Raw genomic sequence first — 22,528 nt, 5'->3', positions numbered from 1 at the left:
TCTTTTTACATTTCTAGACGCAATTCTAATCTTATTTATGATCAAAAAATTCATAATAATGGCAAAGGGACTTCTTTAGCAACGATCTAAAAATAACAACTTCTAGATAAATGTTTTTCTGTTGGGTTAATTATTAAGTTACTGCCACGCAACTCTTTCCTTTATAGTTCGGGAAACAATATATTCCGTTTAATTTTTGGAAAAACCAACGAATGTATTTTGTTTCTAAAGAGTAATCATGGACGCAAACATAAACCTGAAATTTGTGGTCCAGAAGTTTTTCATATGTGAATCATGTAGAAATCGAGGGTGCGTCCTATAATATAACATTTCCATATTTTCAATTAAATTTTTAGATCCAATGAAAAAATTTATTAAAATGTTCACCATTTTTTCAATTGAATATGCCGTTTTTTTAATTGAATTTTTTTACCATCACCTTTTTCAAAAATCATGAGCAAAAATTTCATAATAAATTCCTAAAATTGTTATGGTTTACTACGTATTTTTTTTTCTTTATTTCTTTGATCGTAAAGGGAATTGAAATCGTAAAGAAATCTAAATCAACTTTTATAAGTATTGGCACTCTTCAAGCACATGAGCAATATGTATAAAACCGAGTCACGAAAATTTATGTTATCTCCCACTGTGTTAACAGCTCTTTCCCAAAATGATAGACTGCTACAATATAGAGAAACACACTCAAACGTACTGATTTTGGGGAGCAAGCTTTAGAGACCAGAACATCCATTAGATAAGTTGCGTACATTTAAAAATGATGTCATTAGGCTCACATTGGATAGGCAATAGTGAGAGTCAAACTCGCCATGCACATGTTGTTTATTTTTTGTTTTTTCAGAAACTAGTAATCAAAACAAATGAAATAATGAAATGAAATATAGGGAATGAAATAAGCTCGCGGACTATTTACTAGAGACCACCAAACTCTTCCTCTTCATTCATAAGCAAAATAAAACATCTAAAAAAATTCAACGGAAATTATAAAATGGAACACGATGTAACGAACGAACGAAAAGAATCCATGGTGATGATGATGGGTGCCCAATATTCGGCTGGACCAAAAAGAAATTGAATTTTGACTTTGGTCCTGCGTTTTTGGAGAATTCCGACCTTTCTCGACTTATAGCATAGAGTTTTCCGACTTCTTCGAGTTTACTCACATTGACTAAACGGTCTCACATTGGCGGTGGATGGTATGATTTCTTCAATGGGCTTTACGCTGAATACTTTACGTTACGATTCATTTATGTGAAAACGTATTCGTTTGAGTGTATCAAGAAATAAATCGAAATCGAATAAATCTAACAACAAATTCAAAATAAAAACAAAAACAAAACAACAAGTGAAAATAAAATTTATAAAGTGATATAAAATAAGAACATATTGTATCATATATTATGTAAAAAGCAATGGAAACATTTCATTGTTTCTAATACGATGCTGGGTCATCGGCAATTAATATATACGGCCCTTAGATTGGACAAAGGAAAATTGAAGCCAACTGCGTTGATTTGCAATTTGCATTTTATGAAGCAAAGGCTTAAACGCGGAAAACTGTTGGAGAAATTTATTTAAAAAATAAATGAAAAGTCCCCCCAAAAAATCTATTTTCAAACATGGTCTGATCGGTACGGAACACTAGAAGTGTTCTAACAAAACTCATTGTACCGAATTTAAGCGAAATCGAATAAAAATAAGCGTTTTATGTGTTGAATACAGCATATCGATCTATTGGGTTGCCCAAAAAGTAATTGCGGATTTTTTAAAAGAAAGTAAATGCATTTTTAATAAAACATAGAATGAACTTTAATCAAATATACTTTTTTTACACTTTTTTTCTAAAGCAAGCTAAAAGTAAGAGCTGATAATTGACAGAAGAAAGAATGCAATTACAGAGTCACAAGCTGTGAAAAAATTTTTCAACGCCGACTATATGAAAAATCCGCAATTACTTTTTGGACAACCTAATACATTATATTAAAATACTTTGTTGTATGCTACAGAAAATAATTCAAGTAAGCTCTGTAAATTGTTTTTCTTAGTATACATTTTTCTCAAAAAAAAATATTTTAGTCTATTGTATACAAATTCTTTAAACGACAAACAAGCTTTTTTAAATTTCTTATGGGCCCAGACACCCATAATTAAAGAAAATAATACATTTAAGGGCCACGAAAAGGATTCAAGAAGCTAGAGGACATGGAGGACATCAAAATATCCAAGTTGAGCGGTGTAGAAGGTTGGACGCTGTGGAAGTTTTAAATAAGGGTAATTTTACGTGCCAGCAATTTATGGGGCATTGTGGATGGACCATGCAGCAACCAGCGGAACAACCGGAATTGCGATTGTAGAAGTCAAAGAATGCAATAGCTCAAAAAATCATTGTGTTCGCTATGGAAGAAGAGCCATTAATGCTAATTATGTGCATTGTGAAACAGCAGGAGAAATGTGGACGGTCTTGGAAAGCATTTATGAACAGAAGTCAGCAACATCTATTCATCTCCTGCAACAGCAATTTTTCCAATATTCGAAAGATCCTGGAGACAGCATATCGGTGCATATATCAAAATTGCAGGAAATTGCTAAACAATTGGGTGATTTAGGTGAAAAGATAACGGATAACATGCTGATAACCAAAATTCTGATGACACTATCGGATGAATATACATAGACATTTTTTTTCGTCGTGGGAAGCAACTGAAAGGAGTGAGCGGTCGTTGAAAAATTTTTCAAGTCGTCTATGTATGGAGGAATGTAGACTGGGTATTCAACCGCAGAAATCAGAAGCTTTTGTAGCGAAAAATCACAAGAAACCACAGAGTAACAAGAAATACGTAGGACCAGCTGTTACCAAGAAAGGAAATTGTTTTTATTGTGGCAAAACAGGTCATTAGAAACGAGATTGCCCAGAACGAAAAAAATTCAACGCACAAAATGATGGTTCAGCTTTTATGAATGAGGTGATGCTTGTTAACTCGGACGAGAGCGAAAATTGGTATCTTGATTCAGGGGCAAGTGATCACATGTGCAAAACATTTAACTTGGTTCCAAAATTATGTGAAATTCTAAACACCAAAAAGCATTAGAATTGGTAATGGTTCCGTAATTCCAGCATATGGCAGAGATGACATTTTGATTGAGGCTTTTGATGGTAAGGTTTGGAATTCGAAGCAAATATTGGGCGTTTAATATATTCCAGATATAATATATGCCTTGATAAAGGATTTTCAATGTTAGCAGAAGCAAATCAATGTATTTTTATATACAATGGAAAGGTAGCACTGAGAGGAATCCGTAAGCAATCTAAGCTTTTCGAGTTATTAATAAAGTTGAAAATTCCAAACATTGGTCAAGCTAATGCTGGGGAAAAGATTAACAACTTGCAAGTTTGGCATGAAAGTTTGTGTCATTAAGGAAAGGATCACGTAAAGAAAATATTAAAGAAGTATGACATTGAATGTTCCGGAAATGATTTCTTTTGTGAAGGTTGTGTAATGGGTAAGCAACACCGAGAACCATTTAAAGAAAATTTTAAGAGAGCTAGTCAACCAGGTGAGCTGGTCCATACAGATATATGCGGACCAATGCAAGAACTATCTCTAGGAGGTTCACGATACATGCTATTGTTGAGAGATGATTATTCGAAATATCGTCACGTTTACTGCATCAAAGCAAAGTCTAAAGTTCCAGAAATCTTAAAAAAGTACTTGTCTAAGTGGAAGCAGAAACAGGAACAAAAGTTCGAACAATTCGTTCTGACAATGGGTGCGAATTCGTTAATAAGCAGGTATGTGAAATACTTCGTTTAAATAAAGTTAATCACCAAAGAACTATTCCATACAGTCCGGAACAAAATAGTCGGGCTGAAAGGGATATGCGAACAATTGTAGAAGCTGCTAGGTCCATGATTCATAGCAAAGGACTGTCTTTGAAATATTGGGGTGAGGCAGTTAATTACGTTGTATATACACTGAATAGAACAGGTCGTTGTCCTAATCAAAACAAGGTACCATATGAGTTATAGTTTGGCAACATCCCTAATATTAACAATCTGCACATATTTGGTTCTACTGCTTATATACATATTCCTAACGAAAAACAAAGTAAGCTTAACATGAAATCTAAAAAGGGCATTTTTGTTGGCTATGAACAAAACTGTAAAGGGTATCGCATATGGATTCCTGATGAAAAACGCATAGAAATATCAAAAAATATCATCCTTAGGGAAGAAGAAATTTATGTGCTCCCAAATCCCAACAGAAGGATGGAAGTAAAGGGCAAGTGGATCTGATTGAATTTCATGAGCATGATGAAATTGCTTCAGAGGATATTTTAGAAATTGAAACACGTTCTGAAGAAAATCGGCAACAATACCCTGACTCAAAGCGAGAAGTTTTAGAAGTACCGGAAGAACATGTCGCACTACCGGAAGAACATGTAGCAGTACCTGAAGAACATGTAGCAGTACCTGAAAGAGAAGTCGCCAAAACTAGCAAACGACATCCTTATAATCTTCGTTCAAAAATTGATGATATGTTTTACGCATTTATTGATGATAACGATGAGCCCAAAACTTATGAGGAAACAGTTTCATGTGAGCATAGTACGCAGTGGAAGCAAGCTATGGAGGAGGAATACAATTCTCTTATAAAGCCCAAAACTTGGCAGCTTCGGGAGACAGTATCAATGTTTCATAGGCCACTTGATTTTTTCTCCATCTATTCTCCAAATCTTCTAATTTTACCGCGAGGTCTATTTTTTCGAATGACTGACTGACTGTAATGAAAGGAAGGTCTATTTTTTCGAATGACTGACTGACTGTAATGATCGTATTCAAAAAGAAATGTTTCGTGAATAGGGCAGGGCCTTAGTATTCCACTGCTAGCAACTGCAGAAGAACTGCCCGGATTTGTTGGCTCTGTCATATCTCGACTTATTAGAAAAGGCTTATAAAAATTCTGTTCTGATATTAAACTATAGAACTCCCGTCTCAAAATAAAATAAACAGAGAATGGCTCGAAATCCGCCCATTTATATGGAGTTTGACAGCATTCCGCTTGAAAAGCTGAACAGAATACTCAGCTTAAGCTAGCGAATCCGCTGACTAGCTAATAAAACAACACACATTTGAACATCTCTGTCTTAAAACGCAGCAAACGATGACTTGGTTTCATAATCGATTATTCGATATTTAACACTGAAAGTCGAACAAACAATTAAAATCGACTTTTAGATCCCTATACCATGTCTGTTGGAAAGGAGAAATTTAGAGATTGAAAAGAAATATAAAACAATAAAAAGAAAAGTTTTTTTTCGGAAGCCAGGAAGCGATAGAATCATGTGAAGTGGGCACAAGTGGAAGATTTAGTTCGTATGATGTATAGTGACGTATTGATTGATGGGCGAAAGCCGTTTGCGAGCCAGACAACAGGGGGACGGAAAAGTGTAGCAACAAATTAACAAGAAAGTATAGAAACAAAGGCACAATTATAAAAAGTAAACAATTTTCCGCAGCACTCAAAAAGTAAATAAACAACTTTCGAAAGAACTGTTAAAATGTCCAACGATGTTCATTTGGCAAAAGTGAGTAAAATTCACAAAAGTATTGATACAGCACCAAACAAAAGCAAAGGTTCAATTCGGTGTCGAAACGATTTCCGTCTAAATGGCAAAGGCGGTGATGTGATGGACGATATACGCCCATCTATAGATGACGAGTACTTATTTGGCAGCATAAGTCCACGGGGAGGCGGATGTATCAACCCAATGGCACAGCTCTTTCCAGGAGATTTGGAATCTCCAGATCATACACACCGTGACACTACCACAGAAAGTGACAATAACATTAGTTCCTGTTCAACTTTGGATATTGTTAACAAGGTAAGTTGCTTCATAAATAAGAGGACACATGTGGCGGCGATTTTCGTTTGATTGCCGCTCTTAAGAGGATTGTTGGGGTCGGGACGGTTAGGTGCTGCACATTTCTTTGCGCAGCTGCGTAATGAAACGCATAATTACAACAAAAATGTACCAACAGTAGGTGCAAGCAAGTTGGAGAGAGAAGATGCCATTCAAACTACTGCGAATGTGTTTTGGCATAATCGAATAATTTTTGACATATAATAGAATCAAATGACAAAAACCCCAAATCGAAAACTCCACAACGACGTAATCAATTTGTTTTTCAATGTTCCTAAGAGGTCGGTTATCTTCTACGAAAAATGATCTCAGAACAGCTGTTGAGACGTAGTGTTAGTTGCATGTGTTGCTCGGAACAGCAACGTCAGGAGTCCATGTTCAAACGGCATGAAATACGTCGTAGTTGGGAATATACTTTAGTGGCCCAACCAATGCCTTTAAAGCCCATTAACGTAATGCGAAACTCAAACATCAATTATACCTACCAGAAAAGTTGAATTTAATCGATATTCCAGGTGGAGAATCTTTCGGTGCAGCAGTTGGAAACAAAAGTGCGTGAGCTAACGCAACGCCTTCAGCAAGCTGAGGAACAGCGATCTTCTGTACAACTGCAACTTGAAGAATGTTCTGCGGAAAAGGATTTGTGTTTGCGGAGGCTTGAAGTCCTTAGTGCAGCCCATGAATGTCGCATTACAGAAATGCACTGTGTCATAGCTGAACTAAGCAAAAAGCTACGCAACAAGCAAGAGTCAACAATATTGGAAGAACAAGAGCCCGAAGGTAGCGGTAAGTATTACAGGGATTTGCTTATGGCTTTATCTTTATTCTTCACTCGCCTTGAACGATTAATTTTTATAGAAATAAGTTACCAAGAAGCATCTGTCTACAATTCCGAACTTAACCTAACAAATCCTGATGCAGAATGTCAAACTGATCCTTTGGAAGAGGCTGATTATTCACATGCAGAAGTTGATCAAAATCTATGTAGTGAGGTTACTGATGAAATTAAAATTCCCGATATAAATTATAAGGCACAAGTTGAGGTAATCCGTCCATAGGTATGCAATTTTTAATGCTAAATACTAATTGTCAAATTCCTAGGCACTGCAAGAAGAGATTCTCCATTTGAAAGCCCAAGTAGCACTGCTACAATCCGAAGTTAATGCTAACTGTCCGGATGGTGGAATAGGTTTAGCAGTTGTAGAACCTCCTAATATTGAACTATTTGGTGCAGATGTTGGGACCCAAAGTTTAGATTCCCCCTCGCTTCAACTAACGCACAAAGACTTGGATGATCAAATGCTCAACGATTTCAATAACACATCGACGTTGACAGCAGATGACACTTATGTGACCAGTCCACACAAATCGCCTGCAATACCAAAAATGGCCGAAAGGGTACGCTTAAAATGTGCCAGCAAAACAGAGGGGGATAACATAACAGCCATTGATTTACGAAACATTGAAGTGAGTAATGATTATATTTCCTACTGACATGAATGCTTCAAATTCCATATATTAGCTCAAAAATGCAAATATTGCTGAACATTTGGTTTCTGATCTGAAGCAAAATAACAGCAGTCTTATGGAATCGTTCGATCCTTTACAATTGGACAACGAGCTGCAGCGATTACAACGTAAAGTGGACCATTTAAAAGTGCAAAACCGAGTATTGTCTCTGACATTGGACGAATCGAAAGAACATTGTGATCATCTGTATTTATTGTGTGGCAAATATGAATCGAATGCTGTAGCCCTACAGGTGGCTTTAAATTGTAGCGATCGTGCCATAGAAGCATATGATGTTATGTTGGCTTTATTAGAAAGCAAGTAAGTATTTGCCAAAAGTATAATATTCTTCTTAGGTAATAATTGAGCTCGAGGTCTTTAGTTATGTGTATATTTTATTCTTTTTTCCACATTTCGTCCTCTGGAAAAAAAGCATTTCTACATATGGCACGATGACATAGTTATTTTGTCCACAGCTTTTTTCAGAAATTCAGAGGTCTGAGCAATTACAAAAGATCAAAACCCAAAAATCGACAAAGTCGAACGCATAAATTTGTTCAAAATGATCGTCTAAATGGGTACGGATATTCGACCTTCGAATTTTCCCGCACTAGAAATAGTTGTTTACTTGAAAATAGATTTGCAGATCGTTGGCGGAATGCGCATTTAATACTATTTCCTTGCACAGAAATTGATTTTCTTTTGAACAAATAAATCAAATTCTCAATTTGTATTAGAATAAAAAGATAATTGAATCAATGAGTTTTTCAAAAAGTAAAAGCAAATTGTATTTGGGTTTGCCGAATCTTATCTACCTTTCACCAAGAATGACAGTTGTTACGTTCTTTGTACTAATATATTTCTAAGCTGAACTTAAAGCTCATTCCAAATTCTAGACAAGTCATATCTAGATATCGTTTTTTAGGCGAAGAAAGTCGTAACGGAAATTAGGGTCTTACACCTATATTTGGAGGTGTAATAAAAAAAATGCCGAAGTTCAAGCAATCCCATCCTCATCTCATGCAGGAGTTTTCAAATCCCATTGTTTAAGAATACACTTTACAAGTGTTGCTGTTGAGGCATATACAACAACACTGAAACGAAATTATCATTCCGAAAATTTGACTATCAAATCGCCCAATACAAGTAAGATTGCCAGATGGTCAGAATTTGTCGGGATTATCCCTACTTTCTGTGGGTATCCCGATACGCGACTATTCCTTATAAATATGGAAAAATATCGACGTTTGGAGCTTAATAATTATAGAACTAATCGGAAGTATAAATATAATGATACATTGCTATGAGGTGCCTTATTTTGTGCAATCATTTTTGTATTCTTGGAGCTCTTGAGTGACATTTGCAGCTGAGAGAATCGTTTGCTTTATGCAAACCACTGTTTTCACAAATAATGCTATCAGACTGAAATGTATTACAGTTAAATGCTTTCAAAGGTGCTTCATTTAGAAATACATATGAAAATACATAGGTGTTATCAGACGCCTTTATAATAGGAATAAATCTTAAATTATTCGTGAAATGTTGTCCACTTCTATTGACTATTTCTTAACAAATACAGTAGAGTCGGCATAGACTTCACTAATTATTAATTGGAGGAAAAATAGGTTTATAATGAATGAATTTTGGATCGATTCTGAAAAATTATTTTACACAAGAAGGGCCGACCAGTCATTTTGATCGGTTTTTAAATTTCATCAGAAATTTTCTTCGTAGTTAACTTCACATCGAAATATCCATTTCCGACCCTACAATGTTTATATATATATGCTTGATCGTCGTAAAATTCTAATACGATTAAACAATGTCCGTGTGCCTGTCTTATCTCTCCGTCCGTCCGGCCGTCTGCCAATTATGAACACGCCTTCAAAAATTGAAATATTAAGCTTAAATTTGGCACAGATTCGTTGTTGTTGTAGCAGTGTGTTATATAACTCCATCGGGTCAATTCGGTGCTTACAACCGGCTGCCATGGGATTTTGTTCAAACGCAGGTTAAGTTCTCAAACGGGCCAAAACAGACTATATTTGGATATACATATGTAGCTGTCATATAGGCCGATCTACCGATATAAGGTCTTATTTGCATTAGCGTCACCGATATACGCAAGATCGGTTCATTATTAAATATAGTTCCCATATATATCTATCATCCGATTTAGGGGCAAGGTCCGAAGCCCATAACAGGCATATTAAAAATCAGATTTCGCTCTCGATACCCGGAACGATACAATGTCGTATGTCTAAAAAAGGCAAATTTTTTAATCTTTTCTGCTTAAGTTTAACACAGTGACTGCATCAAGATCGTACCATATTTAAATATAGCCCTTTCATAGACCTATCTACCATTTGGGATTCTTGAACTCACAAGAGGATCATTTGAGATCAGATTTCGCTGAGATTGCGAGCAATGAGTTGTGCTCGATATCTTTTATTCTGTGCCGAGTACGGCTGGAATCAGGCATCTTTAGACACAGCTTTCTTCTTTGGGTTTATAAATGGTGCCTTTTCTCGAATTTCGACGGGTAATAGATAAGATATATATCCAAGGTTGTGGGTATCTGAAATTGGGCCCGGCCGAACTTTATGCGTTTTTACTTGTTTTTTATTTAATTTTTTATTTATTTTTACTTTTATTTGTTTTTTTGGCGGATATCGGCCAATTTTTGCTCTATATTGGTATACCTATATAGAGCAACCTGTCCCTACAAGGGGTTAAGTATAAAATAAAACCACTGTTCGCCAAATTTTGTCAAAATGTTACTAAAATCCAATTTGCAGAAGAATATCGCAACCCTGTAATTAAATGGAAGCGAATTTGTATTTCAAGTTACGGTATTTTATAAAGGAAATCAGCTTTGCTTGTAGTATTTCATTTCACCATAATAAATATGAAACCTTATGAATTCTCGTATGTATGTACTTTTACGTGATAAAATACTATTGGGTTGCCCAAAAAGTAATTGCGGATTTTTTAAAAGAAAGTAAATGCATTTTTAATAAAACTTGGAATGAACTTTAATCAAATATACTTTTTTTCTAAAGCAAGCTAAAATTAACAGCTGATAACTGACAGAAGAACGAATGTAATTACAGAGTCACAAGCTGTGAAAAAATTTGTCAACGCCGACTATATGAAAAATCCGCAATTACTTTTTGGGCAACCCAATAAAATGCCAATCCCAAGGCAGCCGGTGTACGTACCGGATTGACCCGATGGAGTTCTCCATCGGCAAGGTTTTCCGCCTCAGTGTACAGTGTACACTGCTACAACAAAAACAACTAAATGCTACGTTGTTTTCGGCAGCATAACGAAAACAGGAAACAAATAATTGTTGTAAGAATTACATATACATATCTACGGTTGGCCACCCTAGCTCAGAGGTTAGCATCAAATCGCGGGGAGAACTTTTATTTTATTTATAAATTTCAATATAATACAAAAAGCCTTACGGCGAAATAACTATATTACAAGGCAAGCTACCTGAGTAAAATTATCTATACGGTATGAAAACGGCAAACAATAATCTCTAAATAAAAAATTACAACAAAAAATGTAAAAATTTGTCTACAGTGGTTATCGTCAAGCTCCTGTAGGTGAGCAAGCTCGTTCCGGTTCAAAGGACCTATCGCTGTGGGAACAGTGTGGTCATTCAACTATCCACAACCTGCGGACGAGCCAAGTAGCTCGCAGCTTAGCTTCTCTCTTAGCAATGAACACCACGCAAATCGGACATCAATGTTCCAAACTTTGTGGTGTTCACAGCTATCCAGTGCCGGGTCTTCTTGATTCTACTGAATATTCAGATCGAGGAACTCTGCAACTAAGGTGCGTTCAGAGGGATCTGGGTCCATTAGGTCTGGCTGGGCAGTTAAACAGGTGACGTGTGTCGAGTGTTCTCTGGTCACAATCGGGGCACACATCGTGCACGTTGGCATCAATCCTAGCTCTGTGGGTGTTGAGTCGCCTCAACTGCATCTGAAGGAACGTAATTGAGCCATAACTTCTTTGGTTTGCCGAGGGAGGTCAATTTCTTCAAGGGACAATGGTTAGTGGTCGCATTCTTCGGGTAGCTATCCACCGCTACTGCTGCGTGTCTCTATGAAAGTTGTCCGTTTGATATGCGGTCGCAAATGCCATCAATGGGGTGGGGTCCGATGCCATGATCGTACAATCGTCCACATATCATATGATCTCAGTGCTGTCTGGAGGGGGTGGAATAGAGGATAGGTAGAAATTAAACAGTGCCGGAGATATCACCCCGTCTTGGGTAAGTACCTATTTGCATTCTACGAGGTATCCACTACTCATCTCTAAATTCCACAAAGGACTGGCGATCACCAAAATAATTCATGACTCAGCTTTTCAGGCCTGACTGGAGGGACATTTTGGCGATGTTCTCAAATAGTTTTGAATGACTGACCATGGTGACAAAGTGGTGTAACTCTAGGCCAAGCCGTGCTCAAACTTGTTTCGGGCAGCCTCATTGATAGAAGAGAAGTATCCCGCTGTTTCTTAATGTTATTTATTATTCAAAATTGTATTTATTCAAAATTCAAAATTGTATGTTAAAATGACGTATGGTTTTGAGGTGCATGCAAAAAATTATTATTCGCTTTACGTTAATATATATTTATATATATATATATATATATATTACAACCTTGAGTCCCGCTGACCTTCTTTGAGTCTTTAAGTTCTCAATCACGGTCATACGATTGGTGTTGGATCACTCACGAATCACGTGAGTCACGACACAACAACTTACAAACAAAGACCTAGAGCTCAACTATTACCAAAAACCCACAAATTCACATATACATACATATTTACATATATATGTTAGTCGATACAATTCCACAAAATAAATTTCGACTATAACATTACAGGCTGGGTATTATTAAGGAGAAATCTTCAGCTGCCGAAGAAAGCAGAAAAGCTGTTGAATCTGTTGCTAGACATTTATTAGATCGTTTGGAAAGTGAAAAAAATATTTGTGAAAATAGTTTAGGCCCTTGGCAAAATAGGTAAGATTTGGACAAATGACAAATTTTTTGCGCAATTTCTATTCTCAATTCAGTTTTAGCATACCCGACAAAGTGTCTTCAAAACCGTGGACATCCGAAGACGACAATCGTCTGCGTTACCATGTATCAAAATTGAAGGGAAGACGGGCTACAGTACAAAACACTATTGTACAACTCGAATCCCCATTCAGTGACTCATTTGAAAAGTCAAGAATGGCTCTTGAAAGCAAAAAGGAATTAAGTAATCACAAGGAAAAGACATCGGCCCTAGATTTAGAGGTGGCAGTGTTAATGCAAGAACTATTGAATCTACGAGAAGAGAATATCGCTTTAAAAATAAAAGCTGTACAAGCTGAACGCGATAAGCAATATGCCAATGACCGTATTGGGGTATTAAATGAAGCCCTGAAACAACTGCAGTTACAACTGCAATTTAACTCCGAATCAGCTGAGCTGTTTAATCATCCAAACCATGGGAAACCTATTGAGCAAAACCGCACTTCTTATTCGGAAGCTGAACATGCTGCATTAACAGAACAACAGTTGGTCGAGGCTCTGTCTCGGGAGACCGAACTTAAAGGGCGCATACAATGCCTAATAAATGCAATGTCTGATGAGAAATATGAACATCTACATACCAATGTGAGGGAGCTACAAAAAACGAATCAGTAAGTAAACATCAGAAGTAATCAATGCCACTATAGGTATTGATTGCTAATATTTAAGATAATGTTTGGTTTTTTTCTTGTTCTTACTTTTGAAGAGTCCGATCAGACGCCCTTTAGAGTGGTAATACATAGGTCCCCCTTTTGGTTTTTTTAATTAAGAAAAGTGTATATGCTTTTTGTTACAATATAAGAAAACCGAGATGAATGTGTGCATTTGGAACACTTGTTGGCCACGGTTTTAATTATCAAAACTTTTGATTTAACTCTTGCAAAACACCGTGTGCTTGAAATCCTTTAACTAATAATGTGTGGACTTCCATTCTCTAAATCAGTTCCCTTTTTTTCAGAAGCCTCACACAAATCATAGAACAGAACAAACGCAAATATCAGACACGAATACGAAGATTAGAACAAAAAATCATGGATATTACATTGGAAATGGGCCGTCAGCAAAATATTGCATCGAAACAACATCAACAGTTGGCGGATGATATGTCTCCTCTATCTTTCGGTGCAAACAAATACAAATACAGACAAAATGCCTCACCCCATGTCCATAGCTCGAACCTTACACCCCCACCATCATCTTCAGTTCATATGAGACATTCAGAAAATGTCCCTGAAACTACATTGTAGTAGAAGGGTCATTAAATCCCACCCGACCTATTGTTGTATGCATATCCTCATTTCATGATGTCACAAATCAACCGTATTTCTACTGCAATTACATAATATTATTTTATTGTGTTCATGTGTGTTTTCTTTTCTTACATTTCCGCTTCTCTTCCCAATCGCGGCTTTTGTTATATTAACCAATAAAAAAATACATGACCCATACTATGGTCTACTCAACTAATATTATATTACACTAATGTGCCATTTGTTATGACAACTTAGCTTTGTAAAAAATTAAAATCCAAAACGGACAGCATTGAAATTATATACGTTTTAAATATTATTTTATCACCATTATTAGAGTATTGTAATATTATTAAGAACGTGGATGTCATACACCTATTATCAATACATTCATACATAGCAAACATTCTTACAAATAAAACAGCAATGTTAGCCCTTTAGCAAAAAAAAAAAAATATGTTGAGAAATGATTGAACAAAAAATATATGTATTCAAACCGTAATTATGATGGAAAGTGCAGCTTCTTTTTGCTTTTTTGTAAAATATATACATACATATACACAAATAAATGAAAGAGAAAGTGAGTTTATTATGCTTTTGATTCTTATACGGACTTGACTTGATCCCCTTTTGTCTGGTTGTCGAAGGAGCGTCGAATTTTGACATTTTGCTTTATAGTTGTCGAAGTCGATCAATTATTTTTTTTAAAAATCCACATACATAATAAAGTCCTTTAGTTAATGGCACTCCAAAGTAAATCATTATTAATCCACCAATAAGGTAAACTCATATACCGAACTGAGTAACATTTTGTTTTTATATTGCAAAAACACTAAATGTCAACAAATTGTGAAAAGCTTAAAATGGTGACTTATTAGCTGGGAGCTGCCGGGCGCGTCCACAGGTTTAGGATGGTGGAATGCCCCATATATGGAGTAGCTGTAACTGCAAGCCGACACCGGCTGTTACTTAAATACTGAGTGATATGATAACCAATGCTCATAACGTTTACACGGCGATCGGTCTTGAGTACCGGAACATGCTTGTTCAGCTATGCCACAAAGTGTAAAATTCGAATTGAGGGTAAATATATAAGTTACTAAACTCGTTCATATATTGTTCCAGATAATAATTGTAGATTTATTGCAATACTAACTAATTTAATAATATTAGTCTTCTGAGGGTTCAAGTTGCTGTTCAATATCATCTTGTGGTTTATCCTCTGCAGTACTATTACTATTTTCGCTGTTTATTCCATTCTCTGGAAAATCTTGCTCCATTTTATCATCGTCGCCTTGCATTTCTTTGGTTTCCTGTTCGATCTTTTGTCGAATATCATATATTTGTTTCTCCAATTCGACACACTGCTGTTCGATTTCATAGTTTTTAGATACCAGCAATACCCAATTCGCCTCTAGAGACCTGAGTTTTTCTCCAGCTTTGGTTTGGGCTTGCTTCCTTTGCCAGTTAACATCCTGGATCTCTTTCTTGAGTTCTTGCAGCTGCACTTGAGCCTTTGCCTGTAGAGCGACAAATACTTCCAAATAGGCCTTCCAAGCTTCTATGCCATAGTCCAGCATAAGTTCAAGGTTCATGGCACGCACCCATTGGTGTTCCAGCTGTGCTTTAGAATTGTCAATGGATTCTTCCCAAGCAGATACTTCCGAAAGACGGCTGCCGGAGGGTGGAGGTAGTTCGTAACGTTTCATACTTAACGTCTCCATTGGTACTCTGTTTTGAATCCGTTCAAATTCCTGTGCCATTAATTTTGTCTCGAATGTTGAGGTCGAAAGTGGGGCTAAATGCTCTAGATAGTTTTTAGTGGGCCTATAGCGACGACATTCTTCTTCCACCATAGCCAGCGCCTGCACAACAAAAACAAAATAATATCAGTACGTAATATCTATACAAAAAATATCTACATACTGATTCTCGAACACCGGGATCATCATAACCTTGATCAATGTAAGGTAACGCATCCACTATAACTTCTCCGGCCATCTTCAAGTACTATATATCTCTTATATTTATTAAATCCTTGAAATCCTACGTAGATTTAATCCATTCACAGGAATTGATATCTTTGATATCAGTGTTGCCGTTTTAGCCTTTTTTCTAACAAAACTGGTCGGATTGGAAATATAGATTTTTTGATGAATATTTGCTGTTTTGCCAGTCTGGCGGATTCGGTAGCTTATTTTTTGGACTTTGAATCCACCTGATTTTTTATGCGTAATAATTGTTAAAGTTGTGGGAAAACTGCTTAACTGTCTGTGTACTTACTTTGTATAACTGAAAGTGAGCGATTTTCGTTCGCCCATCTGACAAAACCAGCTGATTACATAAAGGAAAAACAGATTTTGAAATGAGTGACTCGAATAACTTAAGTAAAAAAAAGTTAGTGAACCAGGAGAAAAACATAAATTTGTGAAAACAATTCAATTTGGAATTGCTTTCATTCGACTGACCACAAAACCAGCAGATTTCTTTATATTTTGTCAGAAAGAATAGAACATACTCTAATCGAAAAAAAATTAAGTGTGCTATATTGAAAAGTGATTTTCATATGTTAGTTTCGTTTGTATCGCAGGACATGTACAACTCAACATGTGATAAATTTGACATGTCATAAGATAGACTACATGCCGTGTAAGTTAGCTAAACGGAGATAGCATTTTTCTCCATACAAACTAAAGCCCATTACTGACTTTGACTTTTAGGCCGAACAGCCGTCAAAACGCATTATAAAAAATTATGACGAAGAAACTGCGAACACATTTCGTAGCAGTGGTATTGAGATCTATGAGTAAAATAGTAGCGACATTTCGCTTCGCCAATACAAATAATGTCCAATGTAATTAAATGCTCACGACATGGGCACCAATCAACTCTGTTTTTATAATGTTGTCTTTGTTGTATGTTGTTGTTTGTCTTAGAGCTCCTTGGATTTTGCAATAATTTAATACATGACATAATTATCAGGTAGTGTGCCATAAACAGCAGATTAAAATATTTTCTTACTAAGTGCACTATATATCAACGAGTTTTGGTTGTGTGTGTGTTTGCATTATAGCTAAGAACCATAACACAACAAACAACGAAAATGGCAGTTGCCCAACAGCAAAATATTGAGTGCACTATTTGTCAAAATCAGTGATTAGTGCAACTCTTATTTTGTGTATGTTATTCGCGACATTTTTCATTGTTTGTGTGTGTTATAGTTCTTAACTATAATACACACAGAAAACCAAAATTCGTTGACAGATAGTGCACTTTGCGAGAAAAAATTGTACTCAGCTGTTTACGTTACCTGGTAGTTATGAGTTCACTATCTCTCAAAATCATCGATTAGTGCAACTCTGATTTGTGTATGTTACTAGTTCGCGTCATTTTTCGTTGTTTGTGTTTTATAGTCCTTAAATATAATATACATACGCAACCTAGGCAAATTTATACAAGGTAAAGTCATTAGCCCAACGACAACGAAATCAACTATACATCCCTGTGGAAATGGGATGTATAAATTGACAACCTACTAGACTGTCAAATTTCTTGGCTCTCCTAATTGACATTCTAGTTTTTAATTGCATTATAATGTGTATCTCCCATTAGATCAAAAAACGTATGATTATAAACGTGTAAATTATAAATTCAAACGATAATAATGTTAAAAAGAAATTATTTATTCATTCATTCATTTTTTTATTAATCAAACATAGCCCACCCGGGCTTTACGATGATAGTAACATTAGTTGTAACATTTTCAGGTTTTTATAATACAAAAATCAATATTAAATTCTATTGGGTTGCCCAAAAAGTAATTGCGTATTTTTTAAAAGAAATTAAATGCATTTTTAATAAAACTTAGAATGAACTTTAATCAAATATACTTTTTTTACACTTTTTTTCTAAAGCAAGCTAAAAGTAACAGCTGATAACTGACAGAAGAAAGAATGTAATTACAGAGTCACAAGCTGCGAAAAAAATTGTCAACGCCGACTATATGAAAAATCCGAATTACTTTTTGGGCAACCCAATAATGTAATATATTTGATTGAAGTTCATTCTAAGTTTTATTAAAAATGCATTTACTTTCTTTTAAAAAATCCGCAATTACTTTTTGGGCAACCCAATACTATCACTAAAATAAATAACTAACAAATATATTGAATGTAAATGTAAATGTTTTTTTTTTTTTTAAATTAGTAACATAGTCTAACGCATCAAACACCAAGAAAAAGCAGCAAATGTGAGATAATATCAGTGATGAAAATGAATTCAATTGAGTTGCTTATAAGAAATATTGGATTAACTTAGACTTAAAAGTTTGTTGACATACTGAGATGTTTTTAAGACTAGTAGAAGGAGTATTCCATAACAAATGATCTTATAAATACAACATGATTAAAACTTTCAATACGAATTTGAGAGTTCCGGGTTGAATAAAAAAAATGAAAGTAAGGAAGAAGGTAATTGGGTTCACGGTACTTAAGGATATTGAAAAAAGCAGAGGCATATAATATTGAAAAAGTGCTCAAAAGAACATCCCAGTAATTGTTTCGTAAAGAATTCGTAGTCTCGTCTACAACGACGACCGTAAATAAAATGTAAAAAACTATTCAAATTCAAACGAAGCATTTGACGTTTTAGTGAGATCTGCATGCAACTCTGGAATTCGAAAATTTCATCAGCTGGGCTAATGACTTTACCTTCTATATATTTGCCTAGCACGCAACCTATGGCGAAACAATTAAATGTGGTCTCATTTGTGTTTGAATGGTTAATAAAAACAAAAAGAACGTGCAAAAGAAACAGCGTCATTTTTCTTTGGTTGTGTGTGCTGTGGTCTTAACTATAAAGCACACACAACCGATCGTTATCAGCTGTTTGATTTACGATACCTGGGTAAATTAGTCTTGATATCAACCCATGGCGAAACAATTAATGGTGGTCTCATTTGTACAACAACCACAAAAGATATTCATACGGGAGAAAAAAGATAGCAACAAAAAGAATTCAAACCAAAATCTGATATGATAATACCGTCAAACATGGCCGTATGTTTGCGTGAGACCTCCTTTTGAAATCCGCCATGGTACCAACCCTTACTTGGCACCATGCAACTCTGTTTCGTTCAGTTTCAACGCTGATTTTCTTACGGCCATGTTGTTTCGTTATTCCGCATTGTTTCCTCTTCTTCTCTTCCTTTTTCTTTTCGGTCTTCTATTGGTTAATGGAGGACGTTTCTGCTATTGCAGAATAAATATTTTCGTAATTTTGAGAAAAATTGCCAATAAAAAATGGTAAGCAGTGCGGTGAAATTTCAAGCACTAAACAGGCTTTGTACAAGACCCAAAATTTCGGAATAGTGGGCGAATATATTGACCAAAAACGAATTGAAATATTTCGAGGTGTTGTTACACGTGTTTTTCTTTTGGCCCGAAATGGCTTGTGGTCGTTTGTACATTGTAAAATTAAAAAACCTGTGGTGTGAATCTAAAGTTTTTAAATGGATAATTTCGTTTTGCTAACGCATATTCTTGCAGAGTTTAGCCAACGCAAGACCTCTGGTCTCCGTCTACTCGGAAAAAAATGAGCAAATCAAAGATAAGAACATTTGCTTACCAGCTGTATTTAAGGCACCTATTCGCCCTGATGTTGTCAACGACATCCATCAATTGATGCGTCGCAACAAGCGTCAACCTTATGCTGTTAGCGAACAGGCCGGTAAGTATGGGTGGAATAAAGGATCGTCTGCACTGTTGATAATCGTATGTGTATACGTGTGTGAATCTTGCAGGTCATCAAACCTCTGCTGAATCCTGGGGTACTGGTCGTGCTGTGGCCCGTATTCCTCGTGTCCGTGGTGGTGGTACTCACCGTTCCGGCCAGGGCGCTTTCGGTAACATGTGTCGTGGTGGCCGCATGTTCGCCCCAACCAAGACCTACCGTCGCTGGCACCGTAAGGTCAATGTAAACCAACGTCGTTATGCTTTGGTTTCCGCCATCGCTGCTTCTGGCGTACCAGCCCTTGTACAATCTAAGGGTCATATAATTGATGGTGTCTCTGAATTCCCCTTGGTCGTTTCTGACGAAGTCCAAAAGTTGCAAAAGACCAAGCAAGCTGTTGTGTTCCTTCGACGCATGAAAATTTGGGCCGACATCCAAAAGGTAAATAAATAGTAATGAGTAAATAAATGTGTCATCTTAAGTTTTGGAACGCAGGAAGAATATTTTCGGGGTTTGCACTATTTTCATTCAACAAATTTTAAATGTTGTTTATTTTTTCGGAGACTACAAAAATATTTTAATAGCCTATATAACCTATTTCGGTAGGCCACTGTAGCCCAGATGTTCGCATGTCCGCCTATGACGCCGAAGTTCTGGATCTGGAAAGAAGATTATTAAAAAAATTTCAGCGGCACCCCAAAGAGGTGTCGCACTGCGGCACGCCGTTCAGACATAGTTATTAAAACGAGGTCTCTTATAATTGAGCTTGAACTTGAATCATTGATATGTGGGAATTTTGTCCCGGATCCTTAATGGAATGTTCATGGGCAAAATTGTATTTGCATATAACCTATATCGACAATGTCTTAAAACATATTTTTTTATGGTAAATATTTTTTCATCCTTTGGAACCGTTCGCTTCAGTTAATCAATGCAAAGGGTGGTCTTTAGTATAACTTATATTTGCAGTTACAGCTTTTTGGCAGATCTAAATTTGAATGATTTTGTTTAAAAAGTGTTGATTAAAAATAACTGCTAGAAAAATTTTGGTTTCGGTAGGCGTTCCGTTTTTAAGCCATTGATGCTTTTTAAACGGGGTAACTTAAATCAACAACTTTTCTGTCTAGAATTGAAGTGATTAATCGAAATGGATTGAAGTTATGAACTTAATTTTCCACATTTACTTTCAGGTGTACAAATCGCAACGTTTCCGTGCTGGTCGTGGTACCATGCGCGACCGTCGTCGCATTGCCCGTCGTGGTCCTCTCATCGTTTACTATAAGGATGAAGGTTTGCGTCGTGCTTTCCGCAATATCCCCGGCATTGAAACCATGTCTGTCGATAAGATGAATTTGCTGAAGTTGGCTCCTGGAGGCCATGTCGGTCGCTTCGTCATATGGACTGAATCAGCCTTTGCTCGTCTCAATGAATTGTTTGGCACCTGGAAATCTGGTTCCACCTTAAAGAAGGGATACAACCTTCCCCAACCCAAGATGGCCAACACTGACTTGTCGCGCCTTCTAAAGTCTGAAGAAATCCGCAAGGTTCTTCGTGATCCACGCAAGAAGGTCTTCCGTCGTGTACGTCGTCTCAATCCATTGTCAAATGTTCGTCAGCTCATTAAGTTGAACCCATATGCTGAGGTTCTTCGTCGTCGTGCTGCTTTGGCTGCTGAACAACGTACCATTGCCAAGACCTTGGCCAAGGCAAAGAAGAACAACGTTGAATTGGCTAAGAATCACTTTGCTGTGGTTGCTACCAAAGCCGCTGCCAATCGCGCTGCTATGTTGAAGAAGGCCTTTGAAGCTAGAAAGAAGAAAGTCGCTGCTGCCCCCAAGAAGAAGTAAACTTTAAAAAAGTTTATCTTATCTAAATAAGTAGTGGGAGTGTATCTGTAAATTCTTTTAAAGCTAACAAATATATGAATTTTTCATAAAACATAAAAAAGAAACAAAATCTATAAAACCCCAACGTACAGTTTAAGTTTATTATTAATAAATTGTTTACAATTCTTTATACATAAGGACAAATTTAAATTATGTATAGGAATGATGAATAGACACCGTCTCGCGAGTAGTGCGCTTTCGCGATAGCTCTTATATCTGCATTTAGTAACCAAATTTCACTTAAGTCATACAACTCTTATAAGAAGAAATATGGAACAGTCGCACAATCCGTTTTTCACAAGGAATTATTCGTGATTGTAAATGTAAATTTTGCCCATGAACATTCCACTAAGGAACAGGGGCAAACTTCTCACATATCAATGAGTGCAGTCCGATTCAAGTTTTACATGGCATAGTACCTCACAAATGTTGCCAGCATTAGGAGGGGAAAACCACCGTTGAAAATTTTTTCTAATGGTCTCGCCAGGATTCGAACCCAGGCGTTCAGCGTCATAGGCGGACATGCTAACCTGTGCGGTGGAATTATTCGTGATTAGCACGTGATAACTAGAGAAAATACGGTAGTATCTTGCAAAGCATTTAATTTGAAAACATATAATGACTTAAAAATTTCGATTCCGCAAGTACTTATGCAATATATCAACATATTTGCCAAATAATAGATGACATAATTTCGATTTTGCATATAAATCTGGACTTAAATGACAACAAATTTGGTTTGTAATTCGCTTATATCGCCAAAGAGCTTATATCGCTGTCCCAACAACTACTGAAGCAAAGAGAAAAAGAATGCGTGTGACTTGCCATCAACGCTACCGTAAGGGGCTGGACATCGCTGCTTTAGACGTTTTATAGTATATAATCACCTTTATTCCCGTTGTCGAAGGCGAAAATATACTGCAGTCGTAGTCGAAGGCGAGTTTCAAAATTCGTGGTATACGGTAACTTATGCACCTTCGATAGGTTGATAATAGAAAAATATTGTGGTTAATAAAAAATAGTATAAGAGTAGGTCCCATACGCTTTCAACAAACATCGATAGTTTTCGTCAAATTTGGCAGTCGAATTCGATTTACGTGATACCAAAAAT

The 22,528-nt window shown here is 36.3% G+C and overlaps 3 protein-coding genes across 7 annotated transcripts; 2 read left to right on the top strand and 1 right to left on the bottom strand.

Annotated features, from left to right (window-relative positions):
• The first annotated feature begins 5,250 nt into the window (after positions 1–5,250).
• LOC106091925 (colorectal mutant cancer protein) lies at positions 5,251–14,385 on the top strand. Of its 5 annotated transcripts, none has more exons than XM_059362639.1 (8): positions 5,251–5,901; positions 6,456–6,726; positions 6,799–6,983; positions 7,042–7,407; positions 7,508–7,770; positions 12,357–12,494; positions 12,548–13,162; positions 13,510–14,385. In XM_059362639.1, the coding sequence occupies exons 1-8, from the start codon at positions 5,578–5,580 to the stop codon at positions 13,796–13,798; spliced, it is 2,451 nt and encodes an 816-aa protein (XP_059218622.1). In that variant the 5' UTR covers positions 5,251–5,577; the 3' UTR covers positions 13,799–14,385. The 5 variants fall into 5 exon arrangements, with proteins under 5 accessions (XP_059218622.1, XP_059218621.1, XP_059218620.1 ...); XM_059362638.1 differs by having other exon boundaries at positions 7,463–7,770; positions 13,513–14,385; XM_059362637.1 differs by having other exon boundaries at positions 7,463–7,770.
• Positions 14,386–14,915: 530 nt separating this feature from the next.
• LOC106095014 (pre-mRNA-splicing factor SPF27) lies at positions 14,916–15,894 on the bottom strand. Its single transcript, XM_013262260.2, has 2 exons — positions 15,728–15,894; positions 14,916–15,666 (listed from the first exon to the last, which is right to left on the bottom strand). The coding sequence occupies exons 1-2, from the start codon at positions 15,800–15,802 to the stop codon at positions 14,971–14,973; spliced, it is 771 nt and encodes a 256-aa protein (XP_013117714.1). The 5' UTR covers positions 15,803–15,894; the 3' UTR covers positions 14,916–14,970.
• Positions 15,895–18,993: 3,099 nt separating this feature from the next.
• LOC106095016 (large ribosomal subunit protein uL4) lies at positions 18,994–21,502 on the top strand. The gene is made up of 4 exons (XM_013262261.2): positions 18,994–19,104; positions 19,348–19,528; positions 19,602–19,972; positions 20,722–21,502. The coding sequence occupies exons 1-4, from the start codon at positions 19,102–19,104 to the stop codon at positions 21,376–21,378; spliced, it is 1,212 nt and encodes a 403-aa protein (XP_013117715.1). The 5' UTR covers positions 18,994–19,101; the 3' UTR covers positions 21,379–21,502.
• The last annotated feature ends 1,026 nt before the right edge of the window (positions 21,503–22,528 follow it).

This window comes from Stomoxys calcitrans, chromosome 2 (assembly GCF_963082655.1).
Source record: "Stomoxys calcitrans chromosome 2, idStoCalc2.1, whole genome shotgun sequence".
Classification (NCBI taxonomy): domain Eukaryota; kingdom Metazoa; phylum Arthropoda; class Insecta; order Diptera; family Muscidae; genus Stomoxys; species Stomoxys calcitrans.
This window is presented reverse-complemented; position numbering and strand designations above follow the sequence as displayed.